The sequence below is a fragment of the Clarias gariepinus genome, chromosome 7 (assembly GCF_024256425.1).
Source record: "Clarias gariepinus isolate MV-2021 ecotype Netherlands chromosome 7, CGAR_prim_01v2, whole genome shotgun sequence".
In the NCBI taxonomy this organism is placed as follows: domain Eukaryota; kingdom Metazoa; phylum Chordata; class Actinopteri; order Siluriformes; family Clariidae; genus Clarias; species Clarias gariepinus.
This window is the reverse complement of record NC_071106.1, coordinates 32,221,868-32,242,768: the sequence shown is the minus strand read 5'-3', so window position 1 is coordinate 32,242,768 and position 20,901 is coordinate 32,221,868. Positions and strand designations below refer to the sequence as shown.

At 38.8% G+C, this 20,901-nt stretch overlaps 1 protein-coding gene across 3 annotated transcripts in view; it reads left to right on the top strand.

Annotated features, from left to right (window-relative positions):
• The window catches only part of tmem91 (transmembrane protein 91), a 59,448-nt gene that overhangs the window by 32,506 nt on the left and 6,041 nt on the right, over nucleotides 1–20,901 (top strand). For 2 of the 3 annotated variants that reach the window (XM_053500737.1, XM_053500736.1), the window contains exons 2-3: nucleotides 9,692–11,077; nucleotides 15,175–15,321. In XM_053500737.1, the coding sequence (XP_053356712.1) occupies nucleotides 10,667–11,077; nucleotides 15,175–15,321 (558 nt within the window). In that variant the 5' untranslated portion in view covers nucleotides 9,692–10,666. The remainder of the gene's footprint in view (nucleotides 1–9,691; nucleotides 11,078–15,174; nucleotides 15,322–20,901) is intronic. The other variant, XM_053500738.1, reaches the window with a different exon arrangement.

The following is a 20,901-nucleotide window of genomic DNA, read 5'->3' as shown; positions in this document are numbered from 1 at the left end:
ATCTCAGTCATGAATGAATGAGTCAGTGATTTAAATCTTGACCTGATGATAACGAAAGAGAAGAAAATTTTCTCGCAGAAGATTCACCGATTCAAATACAGACCTGCTAAATAAGAGATGAGCATCTTAGGCATGGACAAAAAAAAATAAATAAATCATTGATTCAAACACTGATCCACTAAATGACAGAGGATAATACTTTGGTCATGATCAAAAGTTTTACTGACTCAACCACTAAACTGGTTAAAGATCAGAGAAAGAGCAGAGAATCTGTCATGTACAAATGATTTACTGATTCAAACCATGATCAAGAGAGGAGAAAATCACAGAAGCACAGGACCCACTGATTCAAACAGTGGCCCACAGAATGAAAGGAGAGAATCTGGGTCATGACAGAACAAGTCAGTGACTTAAAATGTGACCAGCTGAATGAGAGAGGCGACAACATCAGTCATGAGCAAAATATTGAGATGGCAATATCTTCTTCATGACCAAAAGATTCATTGACTCAGATACTGACCTGCCATATTAGAAAAGACAGAATGTTGGTTATGACGAACCAGTGACTTAAACCCTGATACACTGAATGAGAGAGGACAGAATCTCAGTTACAAATAAAAGAAGAAAATTCAAACACTGACTTATTGACAAAGAGAGGGCAATTTCTTTGTCATGACCATACGAGTCAGTAACCTTAACCCTGACATGCTATAAATCTATAGAAAATCCTTTTGCTGATGCTATATTCAATCAGACTTGGTTTCGAATGAATGAGCAGCAGCAACCGAACAAAATGAATATACTGTAACTTGATCCACTAGTTCAAAAAGTCTTCAAACAAGACATTTGTACAAGAAAAGGTTCGACGATACTGTACTGTGTAGGCTAAAAGGTGAGGAGAATAGTTCCTATTTCGCTATTCAACACCAGAATCCACTTAACAGAGCTATTCTAAAGAGAAATAAGTAGAAATATCAAAAAGAACTTAGTTAGCTTTGTAGCCTGGCTACAACACGGAGGCGGTTCAGAAAGACGCAATTACTAAGGATGTAAAGTGGTATTTAATGTTATGATATTAGATGTGTTTTTTTGCTGAAAGTGCTTCTGTGACTGGTTTTAAGTTTGGGTTTTGGAAGGCAGCTCTTCCTCTTTCCAGGATTGTGAACCATACTAACTTACTTTCACCCATTCTGACAAACGACAGTTAGTGCAATTAACGGTTTCTACAACAGCTTTTTTTATGCCGACCAACAATATTGCCACTGAACACTTCAATCGCCAGTTTTGTCAGGTCATAACAGACTAATACACTTCATTTATCATGATATTGGTTTGTAAAATATTGCCATTCCTCTGTCTGCTATACAGTATATGAAGGTATGTTGTATATTCTGTTTATCAGTACACGCCTGGTGCTGAGTTCCTGCTCACTCATCCCTCTGATGCTGACTTGTGGTCTTGACGTTGACTGCACAATCCTCACATCAGCTAAAAAGGGAAACTGCTTATGCTTGACTCAGTCATCACTTTAGTGCATCCATAGCAATGAACAGCATCCCAGAAACATGTACATCACAAATGAACCCATATAGCTCCTACTTTGTACATGCAATTTACAACACATTTTCAGTCCAGTAGAGAAGGAAGTATCTAAAGGGGACTCGTTTTGAGAAGTGGATGAGATCAGATCGAGTCCTGTTCCTGAGTAATGAGAGGAACAGTTCCCACAGTGTCATTCTTCTTTTTAGACTTTTCCCTCTTCTTCTATAATATTTCACTTTCTTGAGATGATCTGTTCCTCTATCAGTACCAATATCTAATAGTATTGGGTATTGGTAATACTGCGCTCTTTTACTTGTATTTATGAACAACATGAATGTACATCGATCTTGACATACACTGCCTAGACAAAAAAAGTTTCACAAACTAAGATTTCATTCAGTCTCCTATAGCTTTGATTATAATTGATTAGATTGATTAGAGTAGAAAGACTCTATAGATGTCACAAACTGGTCATTCAGTACATTCAGGTCATCAACCGACCTAATTTTATTGCCTCATAACGTTGCCGACCAACTGTTCATGAACAGAAACAGAAGTGCATTGTTCATGCACTTCTCTTCTTTTCTTGACACACCCACTGCTCTGGAATAGGGTCAGCTCAGCTGTTCAGTCCCAATTCTTTGTGTTCTTATCATATTGTGTGTGTATGGAAATGCTCTCACACACAACGTTTCTTTGTTTTTTACTAAAGATTTTATACCATGCTACTTCACCAAGCGTTTAAGTGATCTCCTTTCATTATTTTTTCCCTACTACCTTTCTTCCACAAAGTTGACTATTCTGAAACGAAGGCCTTTTTTTCTGGGCCAGACCGTGTATTTAATGGTCGTAATGATCAAAGCAAAGCAAACTGCAAACTCTTATACCCCTATCTCACCTACGCAGTTTTGCGTGGTGGACATAAGATAAGAGTTTTTGGCGCTGTAAGTATGATTCCATCTTTCCGCGCTAAAAATTAAACAAAAAAATTTTTTTTTTGCCGGTCCTCACGGAAGCTTAAGGAACTTCGCGGAACGCCAGCGGAACGTTGGCGGGCAATCTTGGCGACTCAAGTAACACTGTGAGTCAAACCGCATAGGTGAGATAGGAGTGTTAAACACGTATCATGTGTGTATGCATGCGCGTAAAGCAAAAGCAAGTGCCATTAGAGAGGTTCCTTCTTATATATAAGTGCTTTCTGATATCTTTGTCAGAAAGCACTGATTCCGTTAGTGTGTGTGTGTGTGTGTGTGTGTGTGTGTGTGTGTGTGCGTGTGTGTGTGTGTGTGTGTGTGTGTGTGCGTGTGAGTGAAAGTTGTCCTACGCAGTAGCCCCTTCCCTCCTCCTCAACTCTCACCTTAATATAATCGTGTCTAAATGTCTAAATTTTTAAGATAAAGCCATTCATTCATATATCTCAACGGACCACAGATATTTTTTCCACAGGGCAGCATACATTATCTGGCTGGTGTCACCAAAAGAAGACAAATTTATCCAACACAGCGTTAAAAGGCTTTATTCTTATTAAAAGAAAATCATTTAGGTACTATAATTAAATGTTGTGTACAGGACCCCTATATAAGCAATATTGCTACTTTTAAACCAGCAAAACGTTGGTTTAAAAGTAGCAATATTGCTTATATTTTTTGCACCAGAGAACATCTGCACACTCTCCAATACAGCAGGTGGCAGTACGCACCTAGTTAGTTTGTGAGCCGAAGAGAAATAGACAGGTACAAAGAGTCAAGTGTACATGCAGATAGTGGTGAACACAGGTGGCACTGATGATGTCACACCCTAAATAGTACTCCACTTTGTGTTTGTGGTACAGTTGGCTTTCATGGCTTAAAGTCTGGTACATTTGAGCGACGTGAACGCTCTGTATTGAAAAGGTGGTCTCAAATATGGTACGCTGATCCAGTACAGAGAATTCATATTGCACAAACATTCCAGACTTTAAGAGGCAGGTGTAATCAAGTCCCTACTGTAAAAGCACCATAAAGTAAATCACATCACATAATAATAGATGGATATGTATGTATTTGTCAGTAAAAAGGAAAAAACATGAACATAATAAAAGACTTTTGCACATCTTTCCTTTCAAGAATTCAACTACGCACTTATTATTATATATTGTTGTCTTTTTTATTTATTTATTTTTAATTACCTTTACTTGCCAGGGTAGGTAATTAGACTTCAGGCAAGCAGACAAGCATACCATAAAACTGGACAGCTTTTGTTTTCCTGGTGGGCTAGCAGATGAATTTATGACTTGGCAACACCTGGATTCAAAATATCCAGCCAAACTGTGGTGAGAAACGGACACTAATAAAGGGCGCAATGAAATAAAAGAGCTGTGTTCTTTTATGGATTAACAGGGCATGTATTTAATAAAGTGGCCAGTAAGTGTGTAGCGTATGCGCACATAAAAAATCAGACCCTGAATGTATATGCTATTTAAGCTGCAGTCTTGTGAGAATATTTCCAAACCGAAGAATGAGCTAAAAGCTTTATCATCAGCATATTTTAGTGCACCACCCTCGCTCCCCCCGCCCCCTCTCTCGCCCAAGGCTAAAAGAAAATAACCCTGCTAAGTTCTACGCAAATGGCTACTTTATAATATTGACTACCTTATGCTAACTCAAAAGAGTTTTTTTTTTTTTGTGCATGTGGGGGAAGAAAAAGAACGAGCACAATAAGTGAAGCCGAGAGACGACTGATTAATGTGCTCATTTGCGAACACACCCCGTGCAGCATGATTTAAAAAAAATTTTTTTTTTTTAAATCTCTCGCTCTGAGTCCTTTCCTTCATTATAATGTCATTTGGGAAGAATTATACAGCTTCCATTCTCCTCATAAAGTGACACCGCTGAGCTCGAGGCATTAGCGCGGTGGAATTACCGAAGCGGAGAGGTTCGCCGGAGTGCAGAGGTGGCAAATCAAGTTCTGGTCCATTAATAACAGGACGTAGTGTATACACATGCCGGATATCACAAACTAACGCCAGTACACACATTTTGTGAGCTAATCAGCAACGCCTACGCATGCTCCATTTGTGGCTTTTCATTGTGCCAGGGTAACAGTGTGAAAAGATGCTTCATTACTAAAACTCCAGCACAACCTGCGAAATATCAGCTCCATTATGCTTTATTACTGTAGCAGGAATATTCTGTATTCAAATTTGTGAAGGTCCAGCTATACAAGATATGCATGGGGAGCTAATATGCATGGGGCATGTTTGGTGATACCATATCAGATTTATTTTTACTTGGTTTGTGACACAGTACCACATCATTAGGGGATGTGTCTGAACATTTATAACAGCCATACTGAAACAGGAATCATATTCGCCCCAGCAGACAGTAGTACAACGCAGTGTCACGTCCTGGCTGTGGGATTGATTTCTTGTTTTTAATCCTACTCCTGTCTGGCCCTGGATCTGTTTTTGTAATTTAGTCATTTGGTTAAAATCTGCAAAAGAATATACACAAACATATTATTTAAACGCTTTCTTTTAGGAAACACAAGAAAAGGACAATTCTTCCATGCTTTCCCAGTGTCCGCTGGGGTTTCCCATGGGTACTGTGCAAAAGACGCTTCATTTCTCAGACTATCATATCGAATCGAAACCTCAGTGATAATGATTTTCCTAAGGTTACAAATCTGTTTGTCTTAACATTACGCATGTGGATGCATGTGGACTTTCACTAATAAACACAGCCTCGAGTTCACCAACTGTTTAAGTGATTTCAGATCATGAGCAATTAAAAAAAAAAAATCCGCCCACATTTCTTCTTCGAAGATGATGGCTCACCACTATCCTTCCAGATTTTGGAAACAAGGGATTCTCAAAGGCGAGTATTGAAACATAATCAGGGAAAAGCTTTAACAATCAACAATGCTGATTACAGTCAGATGCTTGTTAAGGAGCTGAAGACTAAACTTCAGATTAAACACAAAGGTCTGCTATCCAAAGGCGTTGAGGTCTTGCATGACGATGAACGTTCGATGCACACTTCTGCCCACACTGTTGAAGTAAAACATCCTACCTATAGTCCAGATCTTACTCTTTTTGGACTTTCGCTTTTGGTCCCTTGAAAGCAGCCCTACAAGGATGAAGATTTACTTCTGATGAAAAAGTGCCATTATTACTCACTCACTTGTCTTTTATACCGCTTTATCCTGTATTCAAGGTCGCAGGGACCTGAAGCCTATCCCACCTCTGGACAGGGTGCCAATCCATTGCAGGGCACACACATATACACACACTCATTCACACACTACGGGCAATTTGGGTACGACAATTAGCCTGATCCTCATATCTTTGGACTGTTGGAGGAAACTGGAGTACCCAGAGGTAACCCACCAAGCACAGGGAGAACATGCGAACTCCATGCACACAGATATGGGAATCGAGCCTGACCGGGGAATCGAACCCTGGACCCTGGAGGTGCAAGGCGACAGTGCTGTGCCGTTGTTAGTGAACTAGTAAATTCTACAGCCGGAGTGCGGATAATTTTTGACTCACCTTGGCATAATGGTTAATGTACAAATAAATTAGGCACATTTGCTAAATCAGTGCTGACCTGGCAGCTGTGTAACCTTCCCTAATTTGTCAGCAAATCTAGCCTTGTGGTTTACTAAAGGCACTAAGCATGCCTTGGCTGAAAATGCGTTTCGGCTGTTCCTTTATCACTCTCCAGGGAAATATGTCACAGGAATTTCACAGAGATTTTTTTTTTTGTGTTCTGCTCTAAATTAAAACTAGAAAATGGCATTTCAAATGAAAACGGCTGACAAACAGAGCTGGGGGAGACAAGGGCTGAGGAGGACACACGGAAAGGAAATGAGAAGGACATCGGTTTCGACGTGCATGTGTGTGTGTGGAGAGAGAGAGAGAGGTAGGAGTGACTACAAAAGTGTCTTTGGTGATTTGTCGTCCTGTCCTTGCAGGCTTCCCTCGTCTGGCTGGGGGTTTTATGTGCTCAGGAGGCAGTAATCAGAAAGAGAGGCAGTGCTGTAATGCAGCTGACAGCAGCCTTTTACAGAGAACTGGGGGAGGACGGAGAGGACAGGGCAATAAAGCTGAGTGCTTTTGTCCTGGACAACAGCGTGAAGAGGAAGTGCGTCTGTGTGTGGTGTTGTGTGATATGCTAACATGAGTAAACGACAGGTCCTTCTTCTTCATTTTGTTTCTGGTTCAGCGTTTTAATGATATCGCACAGCTAGGAAGAAAGAAAAAGATACCAAAGACTGAAACGATTTTCAGCGTTTAACCAAAAGTTTCGACTCCTTTGTAATCGACGCATCAGTAGCGTGTCCATGAATTCAGCTCTACAGCTGTACAGTGCAGGTCAGCCATCTCTCCATGGGTCACTCTGCATTATATTCGACTCTCCATCAGCAATCATCCAGGCACCTCCGTACAGGAGCAACGGAGCAGAAGTGTACTACAGCTGAAGCACCACTGAGAGCTTTACACAGTCTACATCTAATCTGCTGAATGGATCTTCACTTACTGTACAGCTTGATGAATTATACATTAGCGCTTGTGCTCATGAATCTTATTGACACCTCCTCAACTCGTCAATCCCACGTCCTTCAGCTGAACGTTAATCAAATTCAGGATCATTAAAGACTTGCATAAGGACGCTAAAGAAATAGTGAAGTACACACTGTTTTGTCCTTAGCATAGATTTAGTCCACACAAGACATAGTCTAAAATGTTAGTGTGTGTCATTTATGTCTTATCTTTCATGCAATTTGCCAGCTACATTTCACAAAGATAGGCAGTGGAGCTGAAAGTCACATGGTCAGTAATATAATTTCACGGTGGTGTAGTGGTTAGCACTGTGGCCTTGCACCTTCACAATGGAGGGTTCAAGTCCCGCCTCGGATCTGCGTGCATGGAGTTGCATGTTCTTACAGTGCTTGATTAGTTTTCTCTAATTAGTTTTTTTTTTTAACCAGACAGTGTACTTATATATCCGCACTATACTGTATGTAGGCTACTTTGTGTTGCTTCATACCTACAGAATTACTCATCCGTTTCGTTACAGGCAAATGGTCCCTGATGAGCCGTGCTGCAAATTGTTTGCCTGACTAATCATAGGATTTAGATGCTGATGCAGTCAGATAGGTAGACAGGCACAGTGCTGATGGGGAAAAGGTGAGGTTAAAGATGACAGACAGATGTCTCTGCAGATGTTGTGTGGTCCGTGCTGTCATAATGTTTTTTTTCCGTCCCTCCTGGCAGGGAGATGCAAAGCTCCTCTATGCCATCCTGTCATATCTATTGAAACGCCTGCATGCTGAAACAATGACACATCTGGGACACATCTGTAGGTGTTTAAGCTAATGTATTACTAACAAGCTGACAGAAACAAACATCTGGAATTAATATAAATATTGACACAATTTTCATTCTGTTCTGTCCATTTAACCATTTTAAATGTGATTTAGATAGATAGATAGATAGATAGATAGATAGATAGATAGATAGATAGATAGATAGATAGACAGACAGACAGACAGACTTAACTTCACAGGTAGTCTCTTTAGATACATGCTTTGTTTTTTATGGTTTTGGTTCCCAAACTTGTAATTTAAACAACTGCAACCAGGCCTAGACAGTTACTAAGGATGATTAATGAATGCACTATATGCCGAAAAGTTTACAGACACCTGACTTCCACACCTATTTGTATTTGTTGAACATTCCATTCTAGTTGTATTGCCTGCAACTTATACACTCTTCTGGAAAGGCTATATTTTGCACTATGTTTGTCGGAATATGTGTTCATTTAGCCAAAATAACATTCCCGAGGTCAGGCGCTGATGGTTGAGGTGCAGTTGGCATTCCATTTCATCCCAAAGGTGTTAAGTGGGGTTCAGGTCAGGGATCTGTACGGGACACTTGAGTTCTTTCAGTCCAAACCTCACTTTCTGCACAGGTGCGTTGTTAGGTTGTTAAGTTGTCCAGGTCGATTCCTGCCACTGGTTCCATGTCCTTGGAGTTTGCATATTCTCCCCTTACTTGCTGGGTTTCCTCCGGGTACTCCGGCTAATTGGCATTTCCAAATTGCCGATAGTGTGTGGATAAGTGTGTATGTGTGTGCCCTGCGATGGATTGGCGTCCCGTCCAGGATGTTACCCGCCTTATAAGCCAGGTCACCTGGAATAGGCTGCAGGTCCCCTGCAACCATGTCTGTATACGGGACTAAGCGGTACTGGCGATGAGCGAGTGAACGCATATCATATCGCAAGTTTTATATTAATGAACATGGTCTATGTTCGTTGTCTGAGGTTCATATCTGTTTAATTTTTGCTACATATACAGTACTGCTAATCTCAACCAGATCTCCTGTTATCATTTCTAAAACTTTTCAACAAATAGTCCCGCTTTCCAATATGTGTTTTCATATCCATTCAGAAAACATTAGGTATTCAGTCTGAATCATGCAGGGTTGCAGGGCATTTAGCAAGAGGAATGCAACTCCTGATGACATCAGTGTGAGTATTGATCAGATGCTTTACTGCCCTGCCAACTCTGTGAACTGGCAGAGCTACAGAGAGATTACCTAATGTCCTAAACGTCAAGGTTTTGGACAAAAATATGTGTATATATATACTGTATATGACTATCAACTTTCTTTTAGACAGCCGGCATTTGTATGTCCAAAAAGAGAAAGGTTAATGCTAATGGATTTTGGGAATTTTCTCTCTCTCGCTTTCATTTTTTTTTTTCCCAGTATACTTGGCTTGGCAACCTCTTTTTTGGATTTAGAGATTTTGTATACTGAGAGAATGAATCCACTGACATATTTTGTGGTTACAATGATAAATGTTTCAGTGCTTTACCAAACAATTGGAAGCCATCCAGCCCTTTTAAAGAGCCTCAACAGTCACCTTCTGCACTTACACTCCTTTGAGCCATGAACAGGCCTATAATAGGCCACATCACTGTTGCACAAGGGCCCAGTGTCCTGGCATCCAGTGTGTGACCTCTGGTGCTACTGTATTTCTCCTGGCGTGCAAGCAAAAATGCCTGGCCTTTAGATAGTAGAGGATTCAGGTGTCAGTTATTGTTGTGCACTGAGAATCATTACAAGATGACCACTGACCTTGTTCTTGTTTTTTGTTGGTGCAGAGCAGTGAGCTGGGACGAGCAGAAGTACATTAGGAACGGCTTTGGGTGTCTTCCCGCTGGTTTGGACTGAAGCTCCGGCCAGGACGGCATTAAAAATACATATCCCAAAGGAAGACTCTGGCTCCTCTATCTCACACACAAATAAATCAATACTCCAAGCTGTGATTTCTTCATCACTTTTCCCTCCAGCAACATTCTGAGTGGGCAGTGAAAAGCTCGGCTGAGCAGATTCTACTTCTGCAACACTGACAACGCTGTCTGAACTGCAAAAATGATTGTAGACGTCATACTTTTTTAATGGTCTGCCAGTCTCAGGATGCATCTTTCCTTTTCTGAAAATAGCCAATCCAAAAAGCTTATCCAATATGTATTTCTGTTAGCTTTTCTCTTTTAAAAAATCATTCCTATTATTCTCATCACCATCTACTTTGTGTTTAAATCAAAGTCCAATACTCTGACCTCATTAGTCTATGACAATACGTTTAGATTAGCAGTGAGAACTGACACACCTTCAGGAAAGTTAGCAATTAACGCTCTTTTTCATTTTCCCTCCCAGACTTCAATGGCTTGCTAATTAAAGCGCTCCATCACTGAAACTGACTCCTACCTTTCTTTCCATGGATTGCGAAGGTTATTAGCATATTTATAAGCCAGAGATTCACCCCATCCTGTGGAATGTGAAATGTGACATTGACCACTCGTTTGGGCCTCATGGCCTGGAGCAGATCGCTTCTGATGTGTAAAAGTAAAATGCGCTAGACAAGCTCATAAGCACAATAGAGGGAGAAAAGAAAGAGAGGAATTAAGAGGAGGGAGGCGTTCAGGCACACAGCTTTATTCCCTACCTGCAAGATGATTCATGCATGTATGAAACAACAATTTAAAGAAATACATTAAAGATGGATTACCCGCTCTAGAATAAAAACCAAGCGCTGCACTGAGATCTCCTCAACAGCCACGTCCCTCAAAAACAAGATGGAGAGCCTGGATGAATTGGAGCATCCACTTTTGGAAGACAGTCCCACCCACTCATCCAGAACGGGCAACAGCAGCCTCTTCAGGGGCATTTTTGTAAGATGCGAAGACGAAAAACACCTGCCGTCTCCAGCATGGACGAGCTATTCTGTTCCTATGGATTTATCCCAGGAGCAGCTGCTGGATCCTTGTTCACTCCCCAGCACGATCGAGTCTTTCTACACTCCTTCTGCTCCTATATGGGGCCCTGCAGACTCCCTGGGCCTCCACAGCAAGGAGTACCTGGAAACCACGTTCATGGATATCCGGCCTGGATCTCCTCTGAAGCGGAAGCTGCTGGCAGTAAGCAGGGACGTCCACAGCGTGTCCTACAGCATGGAGGATGAAGACGACCTGCTGCCAGACTTTGAGGTGTAATTTTAAGTGCATCTTTTTCTCCTTGGGTTTGTAGAACTTTCTTTTTTTACCTAACTAACTAAAGGGATTAACCTACACCATCCAGAGTCAAAACATTACAGCACAATGCAATCATATGGAAAGAAATCTAAATTGAAATAAAGAAACATTATTTTAATAAACATTTAGTGGCTTAGACTGAAACTAATCCTGAATAAATTGCAGTCTTTTTGCATTAATTGGCATTGATATAGTATTTTAAATATAAATAGTAAAATATAGGCGCAGTTTTCTTTAATGAGAGGCGTTCAAGTCAAACTGAGACTTGAATTGTCTCGTCAATGAAGCCCTAAAACTGACTGGCATTTACTGTACAGGAGGGTTTAAGCGCAGCATTTTGATGAGATTTAGAAAAACATTTTAATAGAACATTTTAAGGACAGCAGTATTTCCGTGAATAACGATCTCAGGCGAGGTGGCCCACTGCAGTCGTTTCTCGTTAACATTCAGTGAGTGGAACGAGTGATCCATCAAAATGTAAACAGTTAACTTGTAGCCAACTTGCAAAAAAGATTAATCTGTCTATGGTTACCGTACATACTTTTATTCACACATATTTTATTTTATTAGTAGTTTTTACTCTCATACCTGTGTTCTGTTATTCTACAATAAGAATAAAAGATCCTAGTTTGACTTAAAAACCCAGCATATTTATTATTGGATAATAGAGAGGAATCACGTAGTGATGTACAGTAGCGGTTAGCACTGTCGCCTTGCACCTCCAGGGTTCGGGTTTGATTCCCGGCCAGGTTCGATTCCTCTCTCTGTGTGCATGGAGTTGGCATGTTCTCCCCATGCTTGGTGGGTTTCTGCCGGGTACTCCGGTTTCCCCCCACAGTCCAAAAACCTGCAGATTAGGCTAACTGGTGTTCCCAAATTGCCCGTAGAGTGTGTAAGTGTGTGTATGCGTGTGTGCCCTGTGATGGATTGGCACCCTGTGCAGACTGTACCCCGCCTCGTGCCCTAAGACTCCTGTGATAGGCTCCAGGCCCCCGCACGACCCTTAATACAGAAAAAAAGCGGTATAGATGATGAGTGAGTGTTTGTGATATAGAGGGCAACTCGCGCTTGATAATGTAATAAGGCGTCAGGTAAGAGCAATAAGGGATGAGGCAGGAGAAAAGAATCTAAAAAGGAACTGAAATGCAAAACACATGGTGCTGTTACTATGGAAACAATACACTGGCTTAGTGATAAATGGTGTTAAATAAGCAAACATAAAATCTGGATAGAAAACTACAATTTATGATCGATGCATGTGTTAAATTCGTCAGAAAACCAAAAACGCTTGACACAAAAAAAGTGTTCGTTGCATCATCCAGAAAATTTAAATTTGCCTGTACTTGGTGGGAGAGATGGCGAGATGGTATACTCTCTTTCCTAACAGTCATCTGTCACCAAAGGCATCTGTGAGCTCATGTATGCAAAAGGGGGCAGATGGTGCTTTCTTCTAAGAGGTGTTACACTGCCCTGAGATTCAGCATGACTACAAGATTAAAAAGATGAATTTGGCTACTTTTAAAGTCTCAGAGGATGCGTGTGTTAGGCTTCACCCTCCCCAGTTTGAAGATGTTGTATGATAAGCTGTTTAAAAGGAAGTTGACCAATAGCAAATTCACTAGAAGATGGGGCAGATGTTTAAACAGGTAAACATTAGCATCCAACCTTGTTATGCTAATAATATTTAAATAAGCAGGATATGACCATATGTTTTGGGACATCTGACCATCTTAGTGCGTATTGCAATTTCAGATTTAGACCTCTTTTGCTGTTAAAATAACCTCCACTCTTCTAGGAAAATATGGCTTTGAAGATTTGTGCTTTTTCAGGTATAGATGTCAGGAGAGGAGCCCTGTTGTGCGGCCTGTATTTCAAGGTCAGGATACTTAAGTTCTTCCACTCCGACCTTGGCAAAACACATTTATGGGAAGTTTATCATACATGTTAGATTTAGTGAAGGAAAAGCATATACTGTAAAGACAGACTACATCATTTTGAACTTCGAAGATTATGGATGGTCCACATACAGTATGTTCACATCAAATGTCATATGTTTAGGCCAAAGCTAAGGCCAATACCAGAATTATTATAACTCAAGAAGTCAAGACAAAAATTGTTCAGTCAAGACGTTTATGTCACATTTTGTGCATGCAAAATTAAAAGATGACCCAAACAAGCCCAAGACTATGTGTAGCAAGACCAATACCCAAAACACTCATGCAAATAATCCGAGACAAGTCCAGGTTAATATGGAAAATGTCATCAGACCAGACTTCTCCTGAAGGTTTGCAGCTCTAGCTGTCACTGTTTATTACACACACCACTGTTGATTTTAATTTAGAGGTCATATATAATATGGTTGTAATTGCAATCTATCAAAACCTGGCCACTGAAGATTGGCAACACAAAATGGTAGATGTAGCTGCAAGGGCAAGTCTTATAAAATCTGGAGACCATGTTTTATTCAAGGTTTTTTATATGATTCCTAAAACTTTTAGATCTTCCACATCTGCCAATACCCCAGTCATAGACGATGATCAAATGATCATGCTTTTTACTGTAGTGTGGTAGTTACATGCAAACTTGTACAAGTTACAGTAGGTGTAAAGGTGTAAACAGCTGTTCCCTCACCAGCTTTTATTTTTCTCTGTGTTGATCTTAATAAGACTATAAGGGGGAAAAAAATCAGTTACAAAGTTAGACAAAGCTTTCCCACTTTTCAGGTTAAATATCAACCCCAAAAAATGATTAGGCTTGCTATGAGATACATTATTCATGATGTGTGTCTGGAAATAAATTTGTTGGAGAGACTGAAACGGAAGGAACATTCAGACAAGGTCAGAAAGGAGAAGAGAGATGGAAATTGCTGCAATTTTTTAAAAAGAACAAGTCACTGCTCGCCTGAAGGGAACCTCTGCCGCTGCGTATTTGGCATAACCTCATTCAGTCACATTAGCTCCAGCCGGGGCATTAAAAAATAGGATGCAGAAACAATTTAGGCGGAAAATATGATGCATTGGAATGAGTTTAATGAACATTTCACAATTATGGTCTTACTTTATCCACTAAAGAGTATCTACACTATGCATTCATAGCACATTTATATACATTTTCCTGCAAGATAATGAAAACCTGACGTGAAGATGATGCAGTTATGAATGGGCTGTTCAGGACTGTTGTAAATGCAGATTTTGTGTTTTTATGCTGCAAGTTAAAAACTGGATTTCAATGAGGTGTTAAAAGCCTTCTATGTGCACGATTTCGGAGGTGTAATGATACGCAAAATTAAAATTCAGCACAATACAGTTATGTTTCTATTTTCAACCGATTTCAAACAGTCAGCATTGTAAAAGTACAATTTAAACCTGCCAATATTAACTAATGCAAAAAAATCCTAAAAATCTGAAACATGCATTAATGCGTTATTAATGCATTTAAAAACATATTTCGAGTAGGAATGAATACAAGATGTATTCTGTATATTTGGTGTTTAGTGTATTTTTTTTTTAAATAAGGTACATTTTAATGTACATTTAAAATGTACAAATAAGTACATTTTTGATTGATATTTACTGTAACTGTTTAGATATAGAATTCTATATTCTGTGTTTTCTATTTTATATTATTGAAGATAATCGGAACTGTTACAGATTGGCCTCTCTACTCCACATATTCTATATGCATGAAATAAAGCATGATAAACCAGGACGGTGGTGTGACATTAAGCATTTTTCTTTTTTATTCATAAAGAAAAATAGACTATAAACAGATTTTTTTGTCACCAGCTTCTTTCTAAATGTTAATTAGCCAAAACATTGCAGCTTGTCATATTGTCAAAAAACAGGACAGCGCAAATTCCTCAGTCCTAAAGAGGAAACAAAGGGAAAACTTCAGCAATCAACCAAGCACATTCTACATTATTATTATCCTGTGCTTTATTAAAAAGTTTAAGCATATCAGTATTATTTCATTTCACCCTTTTCTTACTGATTACATGTGGCTGTGATGTTATCTGCATTTTGCCAAATCATAATTCTTGCTCTCTCTCCCAGGATTCTTCCAGTGACGACTTCACTGACACGGAAAGTGAAAGCAACTTCCCGCTTATGATCCCACAGGATCACCTCGGCCTGGCCTTCTTCTCTATGCTCTGCTGCTTCTGGCCTTTAGGCATCGCTGCCTTTTATCTGTCTCAGAAGGTACAAAAATCCTGTTACTATGTAAATACTTATCTAAAAAACAAACAAAAAATCTGCAAATATTAAATGTATTACAAATTTAATTCTAATTGAACGTATACCTGTATGTACTGTATATGGAGTACTATTCAAAAGTTCGGACATATCTTCTAATGCAATGGTTTTCTGTAATTAAGGAACAAAGACAGTCTGTTGGTTTTTTAAGACACAAAAGTCAGCTGTTCTGGAATAGTTATTGCAAGAACAGCATTGTGAAGTGCATTTGCAAGACCATTGTTATAAGCGCTATACTGTACAACTAAAATTGAATCTAAAACTAAAATTTAATTAAAAATTTTAATTTACAACCCATGAAGCACAATGATGCAAACTGGCTCTCATGAAGACCATCCTAGGAAAGCAAGACCAAAACTTACCTCTGCTGCAGAGAAGTTGTTCATTTAGAGTTCCTCAAACATCCCCAAATATAACAAACAGCACCTCAAATTAAAGTCATCATAAAGGCTGTACAGATAATTAGTAGCTGAAAAATCTCAACATCAACCTTTCAAAGAAGATTACTGAATTGCGTTTTTTTGACCCCTACAGCATTGTTTTATCCTAAAAGCATGGAATTAGGAGGTGTGTCCACATTTGACTGGTACAGTATTATCGAATCTAATGATGGCAGCAATGTGTATTATTATGTTCCCTCTAAAGATTTCAGTAGTCGCACCATCTTTGATGCTATCAAGAGAGGCATAAATGTTTCATATTTCATAAGTATGTATACATTTTTCAGGCCTCTCTGTGTGTTTTTTCTATCAATTTTCATGTGTATGGAATATCTTTACAACCAAATTAAATAACAAAGCCCAATTTAAATTCAAATTTTATTTGTGACATGCATAGTCATACACAAGTATGATATGCAGTGAAGTGTTTTTAGGAACGTTTAGGAACTGTTAAAAAAAACTATCCTGAATAAGAATATGAAATATGAATATAGTAAGACATTATAATACAAATATTACAGTATAGAGTATAGTAAAATTTACATTATGTACAGTAATAAAAATATAAAATAGAATTGAGATGAAATGGAAATGTCCAGTCATAAGCAAAGCAGCATAACAATGTGCAATTGAGTTAAATGTGCAAATGTGCATTGATGTGCAATGTGCTGAGTGTTATATGAGTGGGAGCAGAGTGTTTAGTCCTGTGTGGTGGTGTGATTGAGAGACCATATAGCCTGCGGGAAGAAGCTTCTCCTCAGTCTCTCTGTGTTGGTCTTCAGGGAGTGGAAGCGCTTTTTTTGACCGCAACAGAGAGAACAGTCCATTGTTGGGGTGGCTGAAGTCCTTTATGATCTTCCTGGCCTTGGTCTAGCACTGCTTGTTGTAGCTTGAGTGTAGGTCAGGGAGCTTGATGCGGATGATGCATTCTGCTGCAGTTTTCGGAAAAAAAAATTATATTTAAAAAGCAAAACAAAGCTCCAAAGCATTGTTTGTCTAAAGTATTGTTGTGTTTTATTTTAAATGTACTTACAGGTATTGTAATGTCATAATATTTTCACTCATGGTGTGTTGCTACACATAAACCATGTTTGTTTTTTGATATAAGCTTTATTCCGGATTTTTTTGAATTTTAATATTTAAAAATTCATATAACGTTCAATTTAAACAGAAAAATCTGGATACTTTTTACACTCATTTATTTATTTTCAGTTCAATTCAATTTTATTTATATACTGCTTTTAACAATGGTAATTGTCTCAAAGCAGCTTCACAATTTGAAAAGAAAATTATAGAAGTATGTATGAGTGACAACAAATGTGTTTATATAATGATGAGATGGTCCCTGATGAGCAAGCCAAAGGTGTCGTGGCAAGGAAAAACTCCCTGAGATGGCAATAGGAAGAAACCTTGAGAGGAACCAGACATAACAGGGAACCCATCCTCATTTGGGTGATACTGGATAACAGGAAATATATAACGGCAACATGTGTGTTATGGGTTGCTGGAAGTTCGGTATACCAGATGTTGTCTAAGTTAACATGGAGTCCAGTTCAGCACAGGGATGAGTCAGCAGGTTTAGAGGACAGAGGGGGGTCTGGATCAATGGGAGCTCAGGGGCAGCATGTGTAGATCCACACCATCAGGAAGCAGATTTCAGCTGGATGCCTCAGGATCCTCTCGCAGGGTTGGCCTTTGTCTACTGGAGCTGGCACAATCTACAGATGCCTCGGAATAGGTAGAAAAATAAAGAACAGTTGGAAAGAATTAGCGTAGTTGCCGTTCAGGATAGTAGCAGCACTATATAAAAGTGTGCATTTAAATGTACTGGAGTACACACTGAATTATGTGTATGCCAGATTAAAGAGATGCGTCTTTATGCACCTAATGGTTAATTAATTAAAACAAGTCCAACACATAGTTTCAGTGAATTGACTGATGGTAAAATTGGGCCATCTTACCCCAAAGAACCAAGGACCATAAACAAATGTTAACTAAACACAATTTACTAAATACGACAGAATAAATACTGTAGCTGTTACATTCCTGTACATAATCTTTGTTTGGAAATTGTGGCCTGACTGAAAAGATAACCAGTAAGAAGTAGATTTCAGTACGGCTTTCATCAGTTTGCTTGTTAAAAATATCTCCTTCTCTTGTTCGTAAAATAATGAAAAAAAAAATCTGATCTGAATTTTGTATGAAGCAAATGATGGAATTTATTGTAAACAGAAAGTTACAACTATATTAAATACCACAGTCAAATTTTCCAATAACAAGTCAACTCCAGGCGCCTGGCACCGCACTCCTTCTGTTCCCTAATGAAATCTAAAAACACAGAGAGATGCTACACAGGAGAAATAAGATTGAAATGTTGAATAATGAACCTGAGGTAGAAATAGAACAGGAGGCATAAATCATCGTATAGGGCAGCCGTGACGCTCGTTTCTCATTCGTTCAGTACAACAGCATTTTTGTGATTCCAATAAGGAAGCAAAGGAAATACAAGATTAAGTTCTGTATATTCATGTACTGTATGACACAATAAGTAGAAATAAGTTTACAAATGTATGCCCAAACTGTTTTTTTTCACCCTACAATATATAAGCAGTATCACACAAGCAAGAATGCAGTTTTACAGTAGGTAATCGCAGCCCTGACAATAACCATGGCAATCTAAAAGAAATTTATTTACTTGACATTTCGGACAGAATAATGCAAAACGTTTGGATTATCATGGCTTTGTTGGCTAGATTCTAAAGAAGGTGAGCGGTGCAATTTAATTGATTTTGCATCTGTATTCGATCTTTTGTTGGTCAATTCAATTCAGTAAATTAATGGATCAGTTTTTCATTTAGTATCAATTCATTTAGGTTTTTTTAAACAAATTAATTAAGTTAAATGTTTGAATGGTTTACAAAGGTGTGATGGTTAGCACTGTGGCCTTGCACCTTCAGGGTCATGGGTTTAAGTCCCGCCTTTGGGTTTGTGTGTGTTTGTGGAGTTTTCCTGTTCTCTCGGTGCTTGTCGGGTTTCCTCCAGGGACTCTGGTTCCCTCCCACAGTCCCGAGACATTTAAAGTACGCTATTTGACATATCTAAACTGCCCGTAGTTTGTGAGTTTGACTCTCATGACCCTGAACAGGATAGGCGGTGTAGAAAATAAGAGATGAGTGAATGAGATAAGCGTGAGGGAAAGTGGTCTGAAATCGACAAATTTCTTTAAAAAAATATAGCATGTAACACATGTAACACAACCTGGAGCATCTGTAAGATTTCTACCTTTTCTTTGTTTAAGTTCATGCATTTCATTGCTTATTAAATACTTTTACTAGTTTTAATACTGAATATACCGTAAAACATTACTGCTATTGAATCGAATCGAAAATTGCAATGTACAAAAACTGAATACCTGACTGGCTAGCTAACATCATGGGGCTTTCAGTATTTGGCTTTTCGTCCTTCTTTTCATTTGCACTAGACAAACTTTCCTAATTTCAGTCAAAAGTTATATTTTTTGAAATGTATTCTTTGGTACATCCACTGCTGATGTTGCTAACAAGCTGTTTGGAGCCATAAAGTGGAATTCTCCGTTGTTACCACGACACGATGTACAGAATGATACATAGTTAATTAAAAACACTCCTCGAGCTCTGCTTGATCAATTAAATTAGTGTGGCAGAAAATAACACTGTTCTATAAAAGGCATTAATGTGTGAATGTCAAATTAAACCTTTTTTTAAAGTTACCTTTAAGTGTTACTATGAAACGCAATTATTAGCATATAAAAATGGCATTAAAGCTGGTCTGCGAAACTGCACTGATTCTCTCGGGTCTACTATTGGGCAGCTTTATTATATACTGTAGAAAACTTGGGGAACTTTCCACAGTTTTTCATTAAACTAACAGTAAAATCCCAGTATGTCCTCGATTATTTATTTATCATAGAAATTGCTATATAATGGAATATTTTTCTTTGTTTAAGGAGATCCAAAACATTTTCTGTAATGCTTTAGTGAATTGACAGAAAGTTTTATTGTTCCTTAAAGTAAATAATCAAAAATAAAAAAAAATACTATTTCTATTGGCACACTACACTACACTACACTTCACTATGTAAGATAAAATAAACATCTATAAATATTTCTTTTAAAAAATATAGGTATGTTGAGACCGTACACTGTATATAATTTATTATGGAGCTGGCGAAAGGCAAAAAGTCACTCTGCAGCTTTTGGATACAAGCATATACATTATAGATTTATTCCTGTAACCCTACAGCTAGATAAACAGGATTATATAATTAGAGACCGTGGTCGTACTGTGTTACAAGATGAACGTCTAATGTTTCACTTAACATTATAAAAAATTTTAATACAACTTAGAACTTTCTGTTTATTTACTAAAGCTGCTCATCAATGGATGAATTTAAACCGTGACAAAACTATTGATTTTGTCACTGTGTACATATGAAAAAAATTTAGAAAGGTAATTATTGCATTTTATGGTTTACTTGTAACTGTCAGGTGGTGGAAATGCTGATGGTTACAAGTTACTTTATGTTTAAGAATTTTAAATAATCAAAAAACAGAAAGAAGCCAAGACGTCAGATGATGTGCAAACCGAGTTACTTGGACAAGAGTTACAAACCATAAACCAAAAATACTGTAACCTTTAACGTGATGGTAGAGAATTAAAAGGCTTGGTATAGACAGGTGCATGACTCAATGAGCTGACCTCCAAACTCCCCAGATCTTAATCTGATCGAGTACCCATGGGATGCACTGGGCAAACAAGTCTGATCCATGAAGGCCTCACCATGACACACCCACAGCACCCAATGGATCCACTGGTAACATTCTGGTTGCAGACACCACGGCACACCTCCAAAGGTCCTGTGGAATCATGAGCTGAGGGGGGCAAGCACTAGGGGAACATACATAATATTGGGAGACACTTAGCATTGTAATGTTATGGCTGGTTGATTTAGTCCGCAGTGAGGATTTTTAAGGGCAGCGTTGAAATCTAGGAGTTGTTGGCACCGGCCATGTTTGTAGATCACAGAGTAAAGATTAAAAGTGAGGAT